This window comes from Malus domestica, chromosome 01 (assembly GCF_042453785.1).
Source record: "Malus domestica chromosome 01, GDT2T_hap1".
Taxonomy (NCBI): domain Eukaryota; kingdom Viridiplantae; phylum Streptophyta; class Magnoliopsida; order Rosales; family Rosaceae; genus Malus; species Malus domestica.
Window position 1 is genome coordinate 30,815,482 of NC_091661.1, and position 23,014 is coordinate 30,838,495.

A 23,014-nucleotide genomic window follows, 5' to 3' on the forward strand; every position below is an offset into this window, starting at 1 on the left:
GGACTGTACTCAATTCCTTACCTTCAGTGACACTTGCCGGAATCCATTTGTGCAGTGTAGCTAACTAGCTAGAGTACTATATCATCTTCTAGAGGACACCTGTCAAACATGCAGCAAATAGAGACCATTTATATCCATGCATTATTGTTTTGAGCAACGCAAGGAATCATTTCTTTGTTTTTTTGTTGGGTCGAGCAAGGGGTCATTTCTAAATGTAAACATTTTAGAGTACTACTAGTGCAGGTCCTATATATATTTTTATTTGATGTGTAATGTAATTAATTACTTTAGAATACGCTTACTTAACAGAAATCGAAGAACATAGAAATAAGGAAAGTAAAGAGAATTGAATCAACTAACTTCACTCCCTTCCCCCTAATTGATCTGATCCTAATTTTAAAGTGTTTAATTTTAATCTTTATTTTGCGTAGGTAAATATGACCTTAGTAGTCGTTTAATAACATAGTATATGAGATTTTTGTAAGAAATTAAAGATTACATTATTCATAGATTAGCGCTTCATCCCAATAAAATGGTGGCCAAAATATCTAGATCCTTGTCGGCAAGGTTTACAAAACTAATTAAGGTTTACAACACTAATTATATATAAGGCAAAAAAAATTAAATATGAGGAATAAGATAGCGTTACGTACATCCGCCAAGTGTATTTTATATAATTTGAATTAGAGCACGATGGAGCAATTTATGCAAATGGCTCTTCTTATTTATTTAATTTTTCGGTGGATCTATGCATCATTCATTTAAATAATCAAAGTGGTTTTGTGCATAAGAACTCACCAAATTAATTAATATATCGAACTGGCTAGCATGGTAGTTGGTACTGTATGCAAATCCTGGATTCTGGGGATTTTGAAATTAGCTAGCGAGAAACAACGATGGTTGATAGTGATCCGTACTCTCACAAAGGTGGAGCATCAATTCTTTCCTTTATTTATTTTTTATATTTTTTAGCATCAGTTCTTAATCTTTCCTTAATTGTTAATTAGAAATTATTGGTATGCAGTATGACAAACAATGAAATTTATAATTATATATTTAAGAACTAATCAGCTTCTCCAGAGTGCATCAAGGCAGCAGCCACCAGCCCGCCACTAGCACATAAACTAATTATTTTATTAAGATTCAAATTTTTTATAATCTCTTATGTTATTTATATTAACGACCATTGATGCAAAGTGCAAAGACGAGGCCTTGTCAATTTCCATTAGTATTTTCTTTGCCTCTGTACGATTTGTATCTTTGTATTTAATCAATTTTCCCAAGAAGAGTTACAAAAGTTAATTGAATAAATTTTGGAAGAACCCTAAATCGGGTCTTCTATGAACTGTCCAACATTAATATCTAACAATGGGATCCACGATCCACGATCCACCAGTATACAAATTGCAAAAGGCTCAAATCAGAACATGTATAATTCCAAAATAATTCAACAAATTTGTCCGAAGATTTGATGACTATCTACTTGAGAGTAGTTATACACTTAAGGCAGAGTGTTGTGACATATATTTTAGAATATGTGTGATTGTGTAATTTATTAGGAGATTGTATTTAGGATACTAGAAGATATTATCCGTTTATGATTGTATTATTTGCATAGCAAAGAATCCTCCTTGGCTTACTATAAATAAAGGCATAAGCCATGAGGGATAGCACACGCTCAAGTCATTCTCCATTTCTCTCTCTTTGTGGCACCCTTTTAGTAAAATAGGTCACAACGCTTTATCAGCATGTTTTTGTTGCTACATTAAGAAAAAACTAAAAGTTATTTTATACAAACCTAATCAAAAGATTCATCTTCAAAGACGTTGCTCAAAAGAGGATCTTTTTTTGCTAGGAATTCAGGAGTTTGAAGTCTTTTTCCCCCTTCTTGTAAAAGAAATAAAAGCTGGTAAATGTGGTTGAGAATGTTACATAAAGTAGACTAGAATATAGTAGATGCATACGTTTCGCGGTTGAGACGGGACATGATTAATCAATTAGATTGACGTTTTGTTATAGTTACCTATTTTATAAATTTATAAAGGTTTAGACTAAACTTTTGAATTGAACAGTTCGCTATATCGTCACTGAAATTTTTTGTGTCCGACGTTAATGAAACTTCATACAAAATCATGTCGAGTATAAGCCACCATAGGACTTAGTCTCCTTTCCCTAGTCATGAAGTCTCTCTCTCTCTCTCTCTCTCTCTGTTACTAATCTTGTTATTCGTTCTTATCTTCTGCTTTTGGCATGTGCGGTGAGATGTGATATATAGGATAATCGCTTTTAAGTAGGACACTGTAGTTTGTAATAGTTGTTGCTAATCATGTAATCAATTTCTCATTATTTGGTCAACTTAATTCAATAATTCATTCTTTCTAATGAACAAAAAATAGAAAAGAACATGTCAACTTGTTTTTTGATGAGTCAAGACCCAAAAGGCGTGGCCCAATCTTAAATATTTCCTTGAGCCTTCAAGGGTTCCAAGTCTCTATTAGAGCCCCCATTCAGCTGAAAACCAAATTAGATAAACGGTCCACATAGTGATAAAGTAATAGGAAAATAGCTTGCATAGTAAAAAAATTAGAATTTAAATCCACGTAGTTTAGTCCAAATTTAATTCAAAAGAGATTTTTCTGTTAAATGTCGGTTTAATGTATAGATAAAACTATACCATGAAAATACTCCAATATTAACCAGTATATGCACAATATTTCATGATACAGCACACACCAGACACATTAAAAAAAAAAAGCTGGAAATTACGTACATTCACACATACATATGTATGTATGTATGTTAAATGCATGGGGATGGGCCAGAGTTTCACTGAAACAGACTAAAACATAGCAGTGAAACTCTATGCCTTCTCCAACAACAAAAAGTAACTCTATTCCTTCATTTTCATCGACCGATAACTTAGCTATATATATTAGGGTTGTTAAGGCCATAACAAATACTGACCTTAATCCTAATAATATTTCTTAAATGTTTATGCACAAAATCTAGTTAATTGACTGATCTAGGTAAATTCCCAGGACCCCAAATTTGAGCAAGTGACCTGCTAGAAGAAGACTCTTTTCTCCACCTTGCAAGCCGCAACAAGAAAGTTAAAACTTCTGACGGATCGTGCAGGGAATAGCAAGCTTTGGTATCCTTCGGGGTTGAAGACACAATTATCGGAAACCCTAGTCCTCTACTTCGTATCACCTGTATGTATGCGCAGCAAGTAGCTAGAATGAATCCACAAAACTAACTGTAAGTATGAAAATTTATCAAACAGTACTATGTCGTACGTACCTTGAAAGCATCTTCATCAGTCCGATCGTCCCCAATGTACAGCGGGAGGACGTCACTGGAACTGCTGAATCCAAGAGTGTCAAGTATATATTCTAGGGCATGACCTTTGTTCCATTCTATGGATGGCCGTACTTCCAAGACCTGAATATATAAAGATGCAAATGAAGACATGTTATTGATAAAACAATATGTACGCAAGTTATAACTTATTACAAGGAAGAATTTCTTAGGAAATTTATATATACCCTACCTTTTTGCCCAAGGTGAGATGAAATTCGGGATAGTTTTTAAGTACGTACTTCACCTTTGCTTCTAATATGTCATAATCCTACAATTGTACATACATCACTTATCAAATCAATGAAGATCAAATACAGGATTGATATGATAGAGAGCTAATTTGAATGTTCTTAATTAATTACCTCATCCCGGACCTTGCGGAAATGAACAGAAATGCAGAATCTGTTGTCCTCTACCCTAGCACCTTCTACTTTCCTGGTTATCTCCTCTAACAGTGTTCGTATCTGCATTTCCAATTAAAACGTACATGAAATTTCTTGTGTAAAAAACACAGGCGCATCTGAATTCTGTATGTCCAACTAAACACAAGGCACATTTAAATTTCTTGTTAGCTAACCTCTTGGATTGCAGGCAGAAATCTTTTAGCAGGTTGAAAGAGAACGTCACTCTCCTGCAACGTTAATAGTACTACTGTGTTGTTATTGACCAAGCCACACACACACACACACACACACACATTAGGGCTGCGCCAGTCCATAGAACTAGACTGATCAGTGATCACTGACCTTTTTATCAATGGCTGCAGTGTGGTTCTTGGCATCACAGGGATTTAGTGGCCCTGTTGGGACCAATATATCCATCCCATGGCTTCCAGCATAATATACATTACTTAACTGTACAAATTCTTTTACCTGTAGAACCAAATTAAATGAGAAAATTATTTTATGTGCAACACATTGTTTATTGATGAATATCTCAAATTTGCTCGAGATCATACTGATGTTAGACTTATTCATTACCTTATCTCTACTCCTTCCACTAATTACTGCCGTTGGAAAATACTTGGCAACTTCCCGCACTGCTGCACGCATCTGCCGGCATATGGAACATAGTCAATATAGTTAGGGTGGATTGAGCCGTGTAAAGATAGGAATCTTGTTATCAAGAAAATTAAAGATTGTACCTCATCAGACATGAAGGCACGATCAGGATCATCAACAATTGGTGAAAGGGTCCCATCGTAGTCTAGGAAAACAACCACCCGCTTCCCTTTTGCTGCTTTCATCATCCGATCAAATGAGCCTAATGCAGAAGGGTGCTCGGCCTAAACATATAAGCCCCCGAAAATAAATTATAAAATAAAAAAGAACAGGGATAATGAAAGCAATGGTATATAGTAAGCATTGTCATAAGATCATCATCAACTCAGTCCAAATGGCTAAAACGTACCACCCATGAATTATAAGCTAAATCTGAGGAGATTGGTCCATTAGGGGTAGAGATATCATGCAAGTTTGAGGTGATTGATGCTAAGGAAAGATCGACACTGTTCTCGTCATTCTTAACTACTTTCGTGATGGGTTGCACCTTCTGCTTATTGGAAGTTGATGACCTTTGGAGTCCCATTGTCCGGTTCAGCTTCGCCGAGTTTGTCATGTTCACCTATTCTCGTACAATCCCAAACGAAAATATGATGAGGCTATATATAAGAAAGAGTGTCACACAATTATATAAACCAAACTTTACCATTTTTAACAAGGTTATGAGGTAGAGAAAATTAAACAATTCGAACTTACAAAGAATAGATGAACTGAATTCCTTTATATATGATCTTAAAACATAGTTCTATAAGTTAAGGAAACTGAGATCCTCTTAGCTTTTCCTGGGTCCAGAACCCTTTCGCTTCTAGCAAGACATTGTTTTTCTTTTTGCCACCTATTAGGTCAAAGTCATTCGCGTTATCCTCTCCTTTTTTATTTTGACATATGACAGGACTTGAATTGAAGACCTTCAAGTGCTCCAATTAGCAGATGCAATTATGAGATAGAGGATCAGAACAAAAATGGTAGATGAAGACTTAAGAAGACTTGGAAAAAGATTTGGAAAAAGACTCTAAGAAAAGACATGGAGTACTTGGAGCTAATAGAAGACTTGACATAGAACTTAAGGCAGTGACGTTTTAAGATTCATACAGCCAACCTCACTTAAGAGATAAGACTTTGTTGTTGTTAGATGACAGGACTTGGCACAATCCACGGCCCATCCCGGTTTTTCAAATCAGCTTTTCTTGATGCAGTTTATTATCAAAAGAAGTTGTAAAGATATTAGTAAAATCCTAAGAGTAAAAAGGGAACCATCTTTCCGAATATTGAAAAAATATTATTTAGAATGTGGTTGAAGTGCTTAACTAGTTTGAAACAAATAGTTCTCATTTGACTTGCTAAACAATTAGTATGGTCATATTTTCACACGAAAAGCAAGCTACAAGGATAATTAAATACGGTCAAAACTGATTTCTTAATCAATTAGGCTAATTTGAAAGTACTTGTGTAGCTAATTTCAGTGTGCTAGAACAGAATGATCAAATTAAATATTAATATGTGTGTATAATTTAAAAAGATTAAGGTCGTTTCCGGTTAAAACACCTTTTTCTTTTCAAATGGAGCTACATAATGTCATTTTCAAGTGATCGATAACATCTTTTCGTGGAGAAAAGACACAACAAAACAAGAACAAGATGACCGATTTAGTGTCTGAATAATTAGATTTGGTGACTTGACGTTACATGTAAAACCTAAAGGTTTGTCCCAGGGTGAGTCATCAATCTGGCTGATTCAGATGATGACACCACATGTATATAAAACGATTTTTTTGTAAAATATATGGTTGGTTTTTTGGACCCTACCCTAACTCTCATCTTGCCTCATTCCGACTGAACTACTACCCAACTGATAGGTATCGAATCATAATATAAATTGTTAACTTATATCTGTTTCAAAATAATATGACTACAGTACTAATTAGTACAGTTGTTTTCAACCAAAAAAAAATTCTGAGAATACGCAGTGCAAATACATGATCAAAATCAAATATTCAAGGAGAACGCAATAGTGTACTTTTTAGGGAAAAATTGGACGAGACTGGGCAGAATTAGGTATGTTAGCCAAGTGAAAATCCTATAAATTTAGGAATGATTGATCGAGGATTCAAATATACTTCGGTATACTATACACCATTAAAGATCTAATAACTAAAATCTGACAACTGAAAATCTGGGAACATACTAGAACTTACATGGGCGATCAAACTAAGAAGACAACCAACGAATTCAAGAATGTTTCTTGAAAGGTTCATGGTTTGAAAGAGTAGGACACTTGCACGTTGATCAGTTCATGTTTCTGAAGTTCACAATACACGTGAAACAACATGCATTCATGGTATAAGAATATCATTGCTGGCTAGCTAATTAATGGAAATATAGACTCCCATGGAATTTGAGGTTTTGATGAATTTTAATGGAATTATACTCCAATGGATGCCAAAAATCACATTGAAGATGATAAAAAGAAAAGTAGAAAAGAAAGGAAGATTTCTACGGTGATGAAGGGGAGTAGTGTTGGCAAGTACAACATATATTTGGGTGATTAATTATGGCACACCAAGATCAGGTAATTAAGGAAATTGAACGAACAAACAAAAATAATATCAGGCAAGGAAATTGAAGATTATAATTCGATTGAGTTGAATTGGGATTTTAGGGTTCTCAAAACAAAAAATAAATTGGCCATGAGGAGAAGATAGGAAAATCGCTGATCACTAGTGGTCTTCCTTCCTTGAAGAGAAACAATAAAAAAATTTGACCATACAGAGAAGATAGAAGAATGGAAAAAAAATGAAGTCTGCGTATTTCTGGGCGTGTTACCTTTATATGTCTGCTTAGAAGAAGAGTTTGTTCATATCCAAGCCATCTCATATTTTGTAGGGGGAGGAATCACGATGAATTTTAGAGGTATAACGGTCAAGGTATGATTTGTGAAGGTTTTTGGTATTTATATGTTTCACTCTAGAATCCACTAAAAACCAGATTTTGAAACATTTTAAAAAACTCAAGATTGAATATCACCAAATTTTAACATACTCATTTAAATCAAGATTAAATACCAACAGAGTTTGACAATAGCATTTAAAATCTTAATTAAATACACTTGAATTTCAAAATCTTTTAAAATCGATTAGAATCTCAATTGGATACACCCCTACCATACCCGGATCGGAGGTTAGTGAACCCCGCGTAAATAAAATAAAAATGCTGAAATAAAGGTGAAAAAATAAAATCTTCTTATTCATACAATCCCAAAACCTTACAATTGTACAAAAATGAAAGAAAACCCTTAAGTCCCAGTCTAACACAAACTCAGCTCGTCTAGTCCATATATTGCTAAATAACTCATTTATAAAATAAAAAGGTGATGGGTGAACAACACCCACCGCTGGCCAGTGAATAAAATATTCAATACGTCATCAAGCAACATAGTTTTACACACTCTAAAAAATAAAGTACTTATATAAAATCACATACCACATAATTTCATCACATCATTTCTGTACGTGTTTATTATACCCTTCATCAAATATAACTCACCACGTGACCCTTAATGGCTTTTTTTGCCCTGATGTCTTTGTGTACAGTTTACATTTATCCTTAAGATCATAAAGCAACAAAAAAGTTCTCATGCTCCCTCAACAATCCACTAATCAGATATATAATAACTCTGAAAGGAAATTTCCAAACTAAACATGCTTGACTTGAAAATAGAGAAAACTCCATGATATAGCTCATGGTTTTCACATGTATCATAAATAAGAAGTTTTACGACATAGTATATAAACCACTTACCTCGATAGATAGATAGCTTGAACCTTGACAAGCCACTGACACCTAAACTCTCTTACTTTCTTTTCTACACGTGACACTCTAAATGCATGCTCTGCATGATGCCTTACTTTTTACTATGGAAAAACAATGGGGCAGAGCTCCCTATTTATAGCGATAGGAGGTCGCTGCAACCGTAGTGGCCAAGTTTACTTATAATCATATAAATGTGTGGATGGACATATAGGAAGCAAATATATTATATAAGGAACACAATAATAGCTTTTTCAAAATAATAATAATTAAACAAATATTTTCAAAATACGAATTCTCACAACCCCTAAATTATTAGGAGGGCCCGGCATGATCGATGTTTTCCTTCATCTTCCTACTACTAATGCTGTAACCGAATTAACTAATACAAGATCAATCAGGGAACATACTTTATTCGTTTTTTTGTTTATTAAAGTTCTTCAGCTGACTCAAAACCCACTTTATAAATAACCAACTGACTTGAACAAACCAAATACAATTCTTTGAATATGCAGAATAAAAAAGGTCGTTGATAAAATAACATAGGGTTGTAGCCTTTTGTAGTTGTGGGACGTCCACCATTTATTTATTTAAAAGGAAAACTAATTACAATGACTTGAAAACTTTGAGTTTTAAAAATAACGACAAAATAAATGGTAAAATGAATAATACCAGGATTGACTTTTTAGTGTTAAAATGTAGTTTTTCGTTAAAGTGAACAGTACCTGAAACTTTTCGTTAAAGTGAACAGTACCAGGAGCTTTTCGTTAAAGTTCCCTTATTTAAAACACACATGATGATAGAAATTAAAACAAGTTTTTTTTAGGGATTCTTAATTAAATGGTCTCGATACTGTTCACTTTTAACGAAAATGACATTTTTACCTTGAAAAGTCACTCATGGTGTCACATACCGGGCTCGATTCCGCCGTAGCACGATATTGTCCGCTTTGGGCCCCGATCACACCCTCACGGTTTTGTTTCTGGGAACTCACGCGAGCAGAACTTCCCACTGGATCACCCATCCTAGAAATGCTCTCACCTAAACTTGCTTAACTTCGGAGTTCCGATGGAACATGAAGCTAGTGAGCTCCCAAAATGCCTCGTACTAGGTAGAGATGACAATATACATATAAGGCTTACATGATCCACACCCCTGGACGATGTGGGATCTAACACCTGGTACTATTAACTTACATTTTAATTTTGTCATTTTCATTAAAACTAAAGTTTTTGATAACTTTTCATCAGTTTAATTTTTTTTTTATGCCCCTTTGAAAGTCGACTCTAATCACATTTTGCCCTTTAAAAACTTAAATATCACCATATGGCAATGATGAAAGAGGATGCGTTCTTTCGAGTTAGGAGATGAGGTGGCAACTGGGTAGCCACGTGGCAAACATGTCATCAAGCTAGTGGGCTTCACTCATGCCATGTAGGATATTTAACAAAATTTACTGATGGAATTGACGAAATCTTGCAAAGTGAAGTGAAAATTGAGTTTAAGAGGCTAATTATAATATTTAAATTTCAGAAAGCAATATGAAATTAGTGTTGAGTTCTAGGGGCATACAAAAAATAAGCCTTAAAACAAAATTTCATTAAACATTTATGAAAAGCAAACAAGTCACGTAGTATACTATTTTATGATTAAATAAGGGTAATGGGCATAAGTGATATGCCATACTAATAATATATATTAATTAAAAGTAAAACAAATTCAAGTGTTATAAACGAAGTTAAATGATTATTCTATGTGATCATGTCCTGAACATAACGAAAATGCACTCCCAAAACTGCCGTGGGACACACGTGTATCCAAATAAGCAACAATTGACCACTCCTAATTAATTTTACTTCTTTGGTTCAACTGACATGGCCCTTTAAGTTTCAGAAAATTACATATCAATTGTTTTTTAAAAGAGGGTTTGAACCCTTGACTTTTCCTAACCTAAAGTTCAAATGTTGGAAATATGGGGAAAGCCATGGATGCAAATATATATAGAGAACAACTTTAACTTGTCGACTGGATCGACAAGCTTTGTACGTTTTGGTTGTATACAGAGGCCACGTCTAAAACAAAGATTGGAGAAGAGAAAATGGCAGCTGTAGTATTCAGAATTTAGAACCAGACATGTCGAATAGGACGAACTGTCCAAGTCACAATGAAACTACCAGGAAGTGAAATGAAAGTGCTATAAATAATATTAGCAGCTAATTAGATATATAATTATGCTAATTAGACGACAAAACTAGTGTTCTTGAGGAATAATATTTCTCTATTTAAAAAGTGAAAAGATGGTCAGTTCGTATGACTTTGTGTGCGACGCGTTTCGTGTAGGTCATATGATGTGCATTTCATCGTTTTGTACTGAGGAAAAGAGACCCAATAATGGGACTTGTATGTTTAAATATTCAAACATTGAAACTAGAACATATGAGAACTTATAGGAAGCTTTACTAGTTCTAATTTAAGAGTTGAATTCTTTATACAATTAATTGACAATAAAAATAATAGTTTCAAGAAGCAAAACTTTATATGAAGCATACATGCAAAGTGTTAATTTTTCTACCTGGCATTCTCACTTTCAATAATTTACAGATCAAGTACCGACCAAACCTTATTCTGTTGTGAAATACGTAGACCAGACCTTTCAAAGTATGTTTGAAAGAGAAAAGAGAGGACTTCAAAGAAAAAAGAAAAAGCAAGCACTTAGGACCCCACATAAACAAATCTTGACAAAGTGGAAAAACTAATCATGTTGTTAACATCAAAATAATTTTCCCACCTTTTTTTTACGAGCACTAAATTGGATAAATTAAGGATTAAAATTAAATATAAATATATAAAAAATTAAAAAAAATTACTTTCCTTGTTAGTATACCTAAAAACTCATAACTATCTTCTCAACATTTAGGAATATAGTCACTCGAGCCTCCATTAACATTACTCAAACATTCATTCACGCCCGAATTCTCTTGAGAACCCCTCAATTATGAATAAGGTTATAAAAATTCTAGAAAACTGGGCTAAAACTATCTTTTTCCAGAATAATTTCCACAAAAAATCTTCCAAGATAATTCATCTATGAAAGATGCAATAAATATAAAATGGAAAAAACATAAAACAAATTATGTTTGTTCTAAATTTCCAACGGTTCTGGGTATACTAGCAAATCGAACAAGCTAGCTAACATAGTCAAGATACAAATAATACAAGCAAGCATTTGTTTATGTAAACAAACAATAAAACAAGCAATCAATTGCTTATGTAAATGATCTACTAATATATAAATATAATTCAAATATACATTTTGACACACATCTGTCGATCTTTACTTCAAATTTCATCTCTGCCAAATATAATTATGAGAAACATTTGTTGGACATATTCGTAATGTATTTCAACGATTCAAACGCTGACTATCTTTTATGTTTTACCTCAAATATTATATCTTCCAAAAATCACCCAATTCCTAAATCATATATGAATATTGTATTAAATTTAGTGTTTTTTGTAGAACCCTATTCGTCTATTTTATTTATTAAACATGAATGACTTAATGATTTTAGATTTGTCTAACTTTTTGCAAGGATGATTTATGAATGATGTATTAAAATATAGACGGTTCACTGGAATACATAACAAAGCAGACCCTAAAAATAGGTGTTAAAATGTGAGTAAATAACGTGTTGTCTCGGATCCTAATCTATATGTATACATATATAACACACAAAAAATACAAATATTATATCACACTAAAATTTTAAAATAAAAGGAAAATACCAGAAAGATGTTGTGGCCATATTGCCAGCAAATGTTTAATTTTGCGTCCTAGAAATCTTAAAAAAAATAAAAAAAACAAAACAAAATTTATGATCTATTTTAAAGTTGGAGGTCAAACGAATAATTGATTAGGACCGAAATACAATTAAATTGATTAGGAGGTGGAGGTCAGACGAAACGACCACCAACCGCTTTCTTGTTCGACCGCTGAGTTCTCCATTAAAAAAAAACCGTAAAAACCGAAAACTTTGACTTTTAAATAATAATTGAGCAAAATAAATAAATTCAAAACTTCAACACACAAAAAGAATATTAAATCAACGAGTAAATTGTTCAAACACCAATTTGAATTACAACATTCTACGAGACCAAAACATACACGAAACAATATAAATAATAAATTTGATAACAAAGTTTTGTAAGTTTCATAGCTTAGTTGGTTAACGGGTATTTAAATTTGCACTCAGGTCTTCAGTTTTGATTTTCTTTTCCTAATAAAAACGTGATAACATAATAATGAATAATGAAATCAAAGTACGGGAATGTAAGCAAAGAAAGACTCACCTAATGAAATCTTCGTTGCCTAGAGCTTGTAGTTTCCTAGCCTAGCGAGTAAGGAGCAGGATGGAGGTGAATAAATAAAAGGAGTCTTCAGAGAGAGAGAGAGAGAAAAGGGCGGGGGGGGGGGGGTGGTACCTAGCGAGTAAGGAGCAGGATGGAGGTGAAGAAATAAAAGGAGTTTTCAGAGAGAGAGAGAGAGAAAGGGGGTGGGGAAAGAGAGAGAGGGAGGCTGAGAGAGGTTCAATGTGAGAGAGGGGGAGGGGGAGGAGGATGAAAGGAGGGATGAGGAAAGCGGGGAGGGGGTTTTATTTATAGAGGGAGAGGAGGGAGAGGAGGGAGAGGAGGGGGCGGGGGAGGGGAAGGAGGAGGAGGAGAAGGGAGGGTTTATTTGTAAGGACAAAAGGAGACGTGGATGTATGCCACATGATATACATATATGGGTTCAGTCTCGCATTGCATTACAACTTCCTCCAACAACAAAATTTACCCCAACCCCACTTTTTTATTTGAGGGAGTCTTCTAATTTGTTGGACTTTAATCAATTAACTGCTTACACCAAAGAGAAATGCTAATGATACTCTCTCGAAGGTGAGATTCTTTAGGGACTCTTTGTCGCTAATGTTTTTTGCAACAATATTTTATAATATTGATACAAGAATTGACGCTAAATTGTAAGGTAACAGAAAATTCATGAGAAGTCTCATTTTAAGAGAATCCCATTAGCATTTCTCTACACAAAAATAGGCGCAAGGTACTTTTCATATTTCCCTAAATCATTTGAGATACATTAATTAAATTTATAATATGGGAATTGAGACTTGAATGAGAGTGCAGAGCACCGACTTCTCAATATTATAACACGTGGAATAATATACCACGTGGCTAATGTTCCCGATCCTTATAAAAAAATTCGAGAGAAATAATGAGAGCTATTAACCTAGTCGCATGTACCAGCTATATACATACACAAACAAAGTATAATACCGTAATCTTCTTTTTTGGTATGTAATTAAATCGTAATCTTCTCTTATATGTGAGTATTCATTGTATTTAATTATACCATGTAATAATAAAGTCTCATTACTCATCATGATTTTCTAATCGAGAATTTTAAAGCCGTGATTGCCTGGATTGATAGGTGCATTAAGGAGTAGGATTCTCTCCCTCCAAGGAGAGACAAAAGAATTTGGAAGGGAGAGAATCCTACTCCGTGCAGTAATGTCATCACCGTGATTCTACAAATTCACTTTTTTTTCTTTTTATTTATTTATTTATTTTAAACAAAGTGATATGGCCCATTGTGAGGCTAAGTCCACTCCTAGTATCATTTGTTCAAAAAAAAAAAAAAAAACCTTGAGTTGTAGGAGTATTTAATGTTAATGTTTGACCTACAAATTTCTTATGTTTTGAATGCCTATTTCGTCCGTGAATTCCAAATTAAGTTATTGAGAAACAAATTATGTACGACCATGACAAGGAGATAGAGATGGCAATATACAAGATTAGGTTTGGCATTCACCGTGGGGGCTTATTCTACGTCAACAAAAAAAATTAGACAGAAAATTACAATAAAATTAGTAGTATCCAGTTCAATATACATGATAAAGTTACACAAACAGCCCTATATCATGTGATTTACCAGTACCAGGAATCGAACTTAGAACATGTCATGTGAAATACAGACATGAAATTCGTCTCAAACCACTAACTCACTGAGCCACCATGTGGTGGTTGCCCATGGGGTACTAGACCTAACGTATGTCTCCTAGAATGACCTAATATATTAATGCGAAAAAAATAAATTGGTATTGAACTCATCATTTACGATTTATGAATCTAAGACCTTTCAGGCTTTCACCTATAAGTGAATATGAATACCACTAGATCGTATTACGTATTACTAAATGGCATATTGATGTATAATTTAATTTTTGTTTCTGACAAAAAAGGTAGAATATTATACTAAAGTACAGGAGTCCACGTATGAATGTGTAAGTAATTTGCTCAATTCCTCTAGTTTTTATTCGTTCAATTGTTTCTGAAAAAGAATAAGCTAGTAGCAAGTCCCTTGTATGTGGACCATACAAATTATAAATTGTATATGATGATTCCGGTTCGACATTCATGGTGGAATTTTCGTGTGAACCTTCCTTGGACTTTAGAATTTTCAGGAGCTGCCGGCATTTGCATGGCCTTCGACCCACATGACTTGACGATGAAAATCAACCCAGATGTTCATAAATTATTCATATATTGGTCGTCCTCTTCTGTATATTTATATATATACACGCATATAAGATTCTCCGTCTCATGCAAGGCAATGCAAAGCTTATTTGCATCGTTGCTTGGATGACTGTATGTAATGCAACTCTTACGCGAATACACGCAGTATTGAGAGTCAAAGTCTCCTTCCTGAATCCTTACACACAAAGACAAAGACAAAGACAAAGACAAAATCACTAATTAACTATTTTCTAAATATCCGACTAATTAGCCTTTAATTTGGTGGTATTTGTCTCTTTTTAGTTGGGGCTTGAATGTGTGGGTGCACCAAAAAGGATATGATTAATAACGATGATATATGAGGTAAAATAGAAGTGACCGCAATTGAAGATAAGATAAGAGAAAATTAGTTAAAGTGGTTTGGACATGTCAACTAAAGACCTATAGATGCTCGCGTTCGAAGATGCAATTATGAGATTGAGGCTCAAGACAAAAATGGTAGATGAACTTAGGAAGACTTGGAAATAGATTATAAGAAAAAACATGGAGTACTAAGAGCTAACGATGTAAGGTTGTGAATGACAATGAATGCTGTATTGGATTACTTATGTTGTAGGCCACTTGTCTATCGGGTTGTTAACAACTTAAGTGATCTGATAATCCTAATGAAATAAGGATTATGGAGTCTTATCCTTTGCAATTGATCTTAAAGAAATCGGATAGATTTCACTATGAAGATATAGAATCATGGTGGGACTTAAACACTCAAGTGATAGGGTTTGGTTTTCACAACCAATAATAGGCCAACTGTGATGAAAACCCTAATGGTATAAATACTATGGTTATGTTCATGCTTCCATACCCCCAATCTCTCAAAATACGCTAAACCGTATTCACAGCAGAGAGATATTTTGAAGTACTGAAAGTACAAGACGAACTAATTTTGCAATGGCTTCTTCAAGTAAGTTTCACGTAAAACTTATATTGCATAAATGCATGTTGTACTTGTTTGCTGCACAGAGGCATGGTCTGTGTAATCCTATTTCCTTTTTGTTTTGTCATCGTATGCATGTTTGTGTATGCATATTATTTATGTAATCCTTACGAACGAAATACTTAGCTCAAAATCGAGCACAGTTTTAGAATTCATTTAGCCGACCCCACTTAGTGAGATAAGATTTTTTTGTTGTTGTTTGAAGTCTCGAAATCGACTGACATGAATGACGAGAATGATACAAGAGATGAGTTATATACCTAATTGTGATTAACGCCTTATGTGGATATAATTTCTAACGTCGTTGTGTCATAATACATTGTGAAATCTTTACAAATACATAATCGTGGGTGAAAATATTGATAATTTCCGATGAATCCAATAATATTTTAGACCATGTACGTAGACACACAGTCACACACATTCGATAGCAGATGCAAATGTTTGTGTTCAGTCAAAATTTACATGGTGTCAATTATATGTGATTATTTTTTTTTCCTTTCTTTTTCATTGACAAGTAGAGCATTGAACTTCTATTTTGGTACGTGTCCTTCGCTGCTTAGCACTTTACTTGATGACTCCTGATACCAGTACAAATATATCCCACTTTGTCAGGATTCAGGAAGATGATTTCCGCAATCTTTCTGCTTCTACACGTCTTTGTTTATTTTTGCAATTGATTTATTTGATCTAAGGACGAAAAATACGCATAAATGTGCAATGAGAAAAAGATCATTGGGTTTTTAACAGAAAAAAAATGTGCAGTGTGCGCGTGGGCTTGCATTTGAGTCAAAGATTTCCAGGACGCACATTCCAAACCTGCCAAGTCACAACAGATAAGGGATGGGCACGATTCGATAACCCAACCGTGTGAGAAGAACTGGTCGCCAACGAACAAAACCGGCAGAAGCAACCGGAAAGCCATGTCGGTTCAGCCAATTTCGTGGTTTTTGGGTAAGAATGCCCAGCGCTACAGAGAAGATGTATCTGTGTGCCAGACCATATATAGTTCACAGATGAAAAGGTAAATATTACTGCAGTAACTAGTCAACTGAAAGACGTAAATAAAAGTTAAAACCCACGATGCCAAACAACCTTACAGTTATAAAACTGATCGTCAGAGAGAACAGGCATGAGTAATTTGCTCAATGCCTCTAGCTTTTAGTTGTTCAATTGTTCATCGACAAGAATAAGCAAGTTCCTTGAATGTGAACCATATTGTTGGTGTATGTCAACAATCCATGATTTAATTATATATATGCTAATAAACAATAAATGCGAATATAAAAATTATTGAACAGAGTATGAACGACGAAATAAATTTAAACAGAAAAATTGATGATCGAGGCTTGCATACCGCAATGTCCTTGAAACAGAAATTTCGTCCCTACTCAGTGCTTGTAGTTCTACGGACGTCTGCTTCACTAGGATTCAACGATCAAGTTAGAATTCCAGTACCGGAAAACTTAACTTCTGGCGAATTTCTGTATGGTACTCTCAGTAAGAATGTTATGGATTATAGGAGATTTATGTTTTTCTGTACTCTAAATGTCATGCAGACGAATGTATATATATATATATATAGAGGGATTAAGCCTGTTCGCAATAGGTATGGGGAAGAGATACATCTGTTGGAAAGCATCTTCTCATAAGGGGTGCTTTGCTCTACGTTCTTTCTGAACTCTCAGACTTCATCTGAAATGATGAGTCTTTTCATAAAAATTAAGTTAATTAAATTCGAAATTAATTAAAAATAATTAATTAAAGAATTTAATTTTCAGAGCGCAAGAGCCCGAAGGGCCAATGCCCATCTTTTGATAATTAAATATATATTAAATATAATTAATTACCAATTAATTAGTGCACCCCAAAGTCCAACCCCAAGTGTGAGCTCAATTGTATTCTCCAAGGCCTATTACTCCAATTACTTTCTATAAAGGACAAAACCTTATAAAGTGTGATGAAAGCAATTTTATAATATAAATAGAAGGTTCTCCGTCTCATGCAAGGCAATGTAAAACTTCTTTGCATTGTTGCATGGATGACTGTATGTAAAGTAACTCTTGCACGAAGACACGCCAGTATTCAAAGCCTCCTTCCCGAATTCTTACACACAGACAAAATCTCTAATTAAACTCTTTTTTAAATCCGACCAACCAGCGTTGGTATTTTTCTCCTTTAATTGAATGAAGTCTTGGATTCGACTAATCCAGATGACGAGAATGATGCTATGGATGACGAGAATACACCTAATTGTGATTAACTCCTTATGCCGATATAAGTTGTAACTTTGTCGTGACAGTAAGGGTACATTGTTAAATCTTTACAAATACGTAATCGTTGGTGAAAAATATTGATAATTCCGGATGAATCCAATGATATTTTAGACCATATGTGTTGACGCAGTCGCACACATTCTTTCTTTTTGAAAAATACGTAATCCTTTCTTTTTCTTTGACAAGTGGAGTAGAGCATTGAACTTCTATTATTGTACGTGTCGATTTCCCCATACAAAAACAAATATATCCCACTTTGTCAGGATTCAGAAAGGAATACGATTTCCGCAATCTCTTTCTGTTTGTTTACTGTTATCAATTGATTTTTCTTTTGGTTTATTTAATCTAAAGCCGAAAAGTAGTCGTAAACGTGCAATGAGATAAACGCATTGGGCTTTTAACAGAAAAATTGTACAGTGTGCGCGTGGGCTCGTGTTTGAGTCTAAAAGATTTCCAGGATGTCCATTCCAAACCTGCTAAAGCCACTACAGATAAGGGACGGGCACGGTCCGATAACCCAACCGTGTGGGAGGAACCGATCGCCAAACCAACAAAACCGGCAGAGGCAACCGGAAAGCCATGTCAATGCCGGGCGCTACAGAGAAGATGTATCTGTGTGCCAAATCATAGTTCACAGATGAAAAAGCAAATATTAATGCAGTAACTAGTCCACTGAAAGATGCAAAATAACCTTCATTTTCCAAACTACAATTATAAAACTGATCTTCAGAGAGATCAGGCATGAGTATACAAAAGTTTTCAACTTTCCTAAAATCCAATGACCATCTGACCTTTCATTTTCCACAAAAAATGCAAAAAAAAAGATGGTATCACCACCAACCTGCTAACCAATTGCTGCAAATAATGCGGCAGCATGTACATTTGCAACGGGTCTTAGCAAAAACAAAAAGGGTTAGCATAAACAAAAATGGCCAAACCTATCCAGACAACCGGTATTATCTTCTAGCAATGTCCATAATCTACGGGTGCTGCGCTTATAGCTTCAGTTTCCTTGGCCAACTTGGCCAACTTGGCATGCACCACTGTCGTCGGTCATCATTGGTTGAGGTTTTGGAATTTCTTCATCTGTTTTAACATCATTCTGTTTCATTGGTGCATCATGAACTTCTGTTATAACTTGATAAAGTTCCGAAGGGAGAGCTGCTGGATCCAATTCCCAACAACCCATTGGGGCATTATAAGCTTCTTCGCCAGTAAGCAAGAGACTAGGGACCAGATGCGAGAAACGGAACATCTCCTCTTTAGGAATCCTCTTCACTTCCTTGGGGTCTGTGTGCTTACGGAACACTGTTTTAAAACCAGCAACCTTAGATAGAGGAGCGACAGACACGCCGTGTTCCTCAGTAAAGTCATCGAGCAGTTCCACCATGTCATATTTGTTGATTACTGCATCTGGGGTATGCTGGTTCCAATCAGGGGACCAGTTCCTATATAGAGCCCAGATTTCCCCCTTTGTAGGAAATACACGAATCACCCCTCGTGTGCCTTTTGTCCAATTAACCTTGCTTGAGAAAGAATTTAAAGTACCAGAAATTTCATATTTGCCAGGCCGGAAATCCCCACAGGTTTTAGCAAAACCAGAACCTACCCAGTTCAGCGGACCCAATTCATTGTTGCTTCTCGAGTTAAGCCAACTGATCCGCATCTTAAACGGCCTCAAGGAGATCACCTTCTGAATTCGAGCATAATAACGAGGCATACCATCATCATCATATGCAGCCCAAACTTGGTCCTCTCTAAAGGATCTTTCAGTTCGATCCAAGTCAAAATTATGAAAATCGGGATCTGGAACGTTGATCGGCATTGGTGACTTATCCTCTACATTTGGACCACTGTTTGTACTTGTGTCAACATTTCCCACGCTCTTCTGTTTCTTATTTACTTTCACAGTTTCTTGCTCTTTGTTTGCCTGCTTTGCTTCAGTTGCAGAGCTCCGCTCAAGAAAATTGCGAATTGAAGTTAGTGCCATCACGACCAAAGCTTTTTTTATTACCGGATATGGAACCTCTCTGAGGACCTTAGGCCTATCGTATGTGCTAGAGAAACCATAAATTCTTTTTGTTCCAGCATTACCTTTACTCAACTCAGATATAGCTCCCAAGTCGGCTCCACCATTTCCCATGGACATTTGATTCGCCTTGTTTTTATCATAGCCGTTCAAATGAGGATCGTCCATTCTTCTCCTTTTCAATGAAGGATTTCCGTTCAAATTTTGACTCCTTTCCCATTCAGCAATTGACTGTCTCCGCTCTGCATCCCTCTTTACATTCTCACTTGTCTGCTGACCCCCGTCCACAGCAACATGACCCGATGCAACCGTGCTACTGATACTAGTCATTTTGGAGATAGAGCCCTGGTTTAAGTTTGTGTTGTTGTTTGAATTAGGACCCAAAGACCCCCCAGCTCCCACATTTTGAGTTGCAGCGCAGTGTCTTCCAGAACTATTTGAGTTACCAGCAGCAGCATGTTGTCTTGAATTCTGATGCTGCCGGGAAGAAGAGCTCTTGGACGCCTTGAAAAGCTCCGCAGGTGGAGCCAGTTCTACAGCCAAGAAAGTATTCCTACAATTAGGGCAGACAAGAAGATGACGAAGATACATCCTGACATACTGATAATGAGTTTTGCAATGGTTGCAAACAGTCCAAAAAGTAGCAGCTTTTGCATACGAAGTTATCAGGGTGGGACCATGCTGGGTCCTTGCATTCATAACATTCTGAAAGGTAGTTGCACTATGTTGCTTAGTCTTTGCATTCGTAACATTCTGAAAGGTAGTTGCACTAGGTTGCTGGGTCTTCGCATTCATAACATTCTGAAAAGTACTTGCACTAGGTTGCGTTGACGGACCTCCACTACAGTGTGCAGCTTCCTGTTGAGACGTTTTTACAGTCTTCCTGACACTATTCATAGAATTTTGAAAGGTGCTTGCACTAGGTTGCACGGACGGACCCCCAGTACGGGACGCTGCTTCCTGTTGAAACCCTTGTACATTCCTCTTGTGGTTACATGCTACCCTCTTGGCCTTGTCTGATAACAAACTCCAGGCCTCTGAAACCAACTTAAATGCGCCTTCTGCACCAAAAGACTTGTTTTTATCAGGATGAAGCATGAAAGCCAACTTTCTATACTGTTTCTTAATAGTCTCATCATCAGTATATGGAGTAACACTAAGTACTCCATACCAATCTGCTTCCCCATTAATTTTATTCTCCGAAGAGATGTAAACATCAAGTATAGTCAACATTTGGGAGAGACCCTCAAGCTCGGGATACAAATTTAGAGCCTTCAAAACAAACTTCTTAGCACTAGCATAATTTTTTTCTGCAAACTTCTTCTCAGCAAGTTCCTTAGCCTTGACCGCATCATCTTTATTGCACTCCATAGTTTCCTTGAGAGTCTCAGTACACTTCCTCTTTACTTAACTAGAGCAGTAAGCATAATATGAGAAAAAGTATTAGATTCTACAACCCTTGTTGAATAGAAAAATAATACCCAATACAGTTATGCTAAAAACTTAAAGTTGGATGCAGAAACAAAAAATTCATATCGAAATGAACATTGTTCGAATACTGAATTTAAAACCCTCCCCCACCGACACCGAGCAAAACCAAGTCTTTGCTATAACATTAGAAAATAAGAAATCCCATCACATTGAATAGAAACAAGTATCACTTTTATTGACAGAAACAGATAATGTACTAAATTAACTTCAAATCTCGATAGATGCCGTAGCAAATTAGCAATGCATTCTTAATCTCTGCCTTTCGACTTGAACCACAGACTTCCCCGTTCAAGGACGAAAGGATTCCGCTTCATTACAAAGGCTAGGCATGCGTTTTCATCAAACACTTGGAACTACACCAACAGAACTCCCCAACACAACAATTCCACTACAATTTCCAACAGATCTAACCAATTGATGAAGCCATATATGGCACGCCATTGCACATTATTACAAGAAATTCAACAAGAAATTACCATAATGAAGCTTCGCCAAATGCATACAACATGTCACATTATCAACAAAATGCAACAAATAAAAAAGCCAACTTTTCGAGGGAAAAAAAAAAAAAAATCCCCTCCAAAAAAATCCCCAAAACCCACTTGGAGGAAAAAGTCCCCAACAAAATAATGATCAGAATTCTGTGCGGGTTCACAGAAACAGAGCTTTTAGGGTTTCAGTAACACCGCCCGAACTTCTGATATAAACCTTCAATATTTTGAGTGGGAAAGGTCTGAAATTAGCACTTTCAAAATTTCAGAAAGTCTTACAAACCCTAGCTCTGTGCCAATTCCAAAAATTGAACAAAACCAGAAAAGCACTTAGCAAAAGCGAAAATTGACGAGAAAAAGTGATTACCCACAAAGAAGGAAGAGGACGAGTCTGACTTGAAGGAGTTTGATTCTGAGACGACCATCAACGCCAGGTACACTGACACTGACCCATTAGCCCCTGGACCCCTAGAGAAATTTCTTAATTGCAGATTTAAAAATTGAAAATTTTTAGGGAAAAAGTAGGGACGCGTTTTGGTGCCTCTAGGCTCTAGTATTGTTTAGAATATATAGTGGTTTGATTTAACCCAAGAAGCTTAACTAGGGTTAAGTTTTAACCTCGGCGTAAGATTTACGCTAGATGGACGCCACACGTTCTAGATATATAAGAACCGTTACGCCAGATGGAAAACTAACTAGGGTTAAGTCAATGTAAGGTTTACGCTAGATGGTCACCGTGCATTTTAGATGTAAGAGAACCGTTACGCCAAATAGAAGACTAACTAGGGTTAAGTTTTAACCTCGGCGTAAGATTTACACCAGATGAATGACACATTCTAGATGTAAGAGAATCGTCACGCCAGATGGATGCCAGACATTGTACATGTGAGAGAACTAAAATTATAATCGAAACATGTCTTGAATTCGATTCTCAAC

General features: G+C 35.6%; 2 protein-coding genes across 8 annotated transcripts; both read right to left on the reverse strand.

Annotated features, from left to right (window-relative positions):
• Window positions 1-2,671: 2,671 nt before the first annotated feature.
• Window positions 2,672-12,982, reverse strand: LOC103445424 (probable trehalose-phosphate phosphatase C). 2 transcript variants are annotated; one of them, XM_029104307.2, is made up of 10 exons: window positions 12,578-12,982; window positions 4,771-4,983; window positions 4,505-4,645; window positions 4,341-4,412; window positions 4,107-4,232; window positions 3,938-3,991; window positions 3,723-3,824; window positions 3,551-3,628; window positions 3,301-3,441; window positions 2,672-3,210 (listed from the first exon to the last, which is right to left on the reverse strand). In XM_029104307.2, exons 2-10 carry the CDS (start codon window positions 4,975-4,977, stop codon window positions 3,010-3,012), a joined length of 1,122 nt encoding a protein of 373 aa, XP_028960140.1. In that variant the 5' UTR covers window positions 4,978-4,983; window positions 12,578-12,982; the 3' UTR covers window positions 2,672-3,009. The 2 variants fall into 2 exon arrangements, with proteins under 2 accessions (XP_028960140.1, XP_070683056.1); XM_070826955.1 differs by lacking the exon at window positions 12,578-12,982 and adding an exon at window positions 7,244-7,372.
• A 5,763-nt stretch (window positions 12,983-18,745) lies between these two features.
• On the reverse strand, window positions 18,746-22,620 carry LOC103443572 (uncharacterized). 6 transcript variants are annotated; one of them, XM_070826975.1, is made up of 3 exons: window positions 22,446-22,476; window positions 21,268-21,507; window positions 18,746-21,157 (listed from the first exon to the last, which is right to left on the reverse strand). In XM_070826975.1, exons 2-3 carry the CDS (start codon window positions 21,311-21,313, stop codon window positions 19,071-19,073), a joined length of 2,133 nt encoding a protein of 710 aa, XP_070683076.1. In that variant the 5' UTR covers window positions 21,314-21,507; window positions 22,446-22,476; the 3' UTR covers window positions 18,746-19,070. The 6 variants fall into 6 exon arrangements, with proteins under 6 accessions (XP_070683076.1, XP_070683070.1, XP_008380673.2 ...); XM_070826969.1 differs by lacking the exon at window positions 22,446-22,476 and adding an exon at window positions 22,064-22,160; XM_008382451.4 differs by having other exon boundaries at window positions 18,746-21,507; window positions 22,450-22,620.
• Window positions 22,621-23,014: the final 394 nt, after the last annotated feature.

What these genes read in the sequence shown, in the direction of transcription:
- LOC103445424 (XM_070826955.1), bottom strand. Translation starts at nt 7,294, where the DNA reads ATGAGATGGCTTGGATATGAACAAACTCTTCTTCTAAGCAGACATATA. An exon ending in TTCTAAGCAGACATATAAAG is followed by an intron (nt 4,984 to 7,243) that starts GTAACACGCCCA and finishes GTACGAGAATAG; the next exon opens with GTGAACATGACAAACTCGGC. An exon ending in TCCGCAAGGTCCGGGATGAG is followed by an intron (nt 3,629 to 3,722) that starts GTAATTAATTAA and finishes GTACAATTGTAG; the next exon opens with GATTATGACATATTAGAAGC.
- LOC103443572 (XM_008382451.4), bottom strand. Translation starts at nt 21,467, where the DNA reads ATGGAGTGCAATAAAGATGATGCGGTCAAGGCTAAGGAACTTGCTGAG.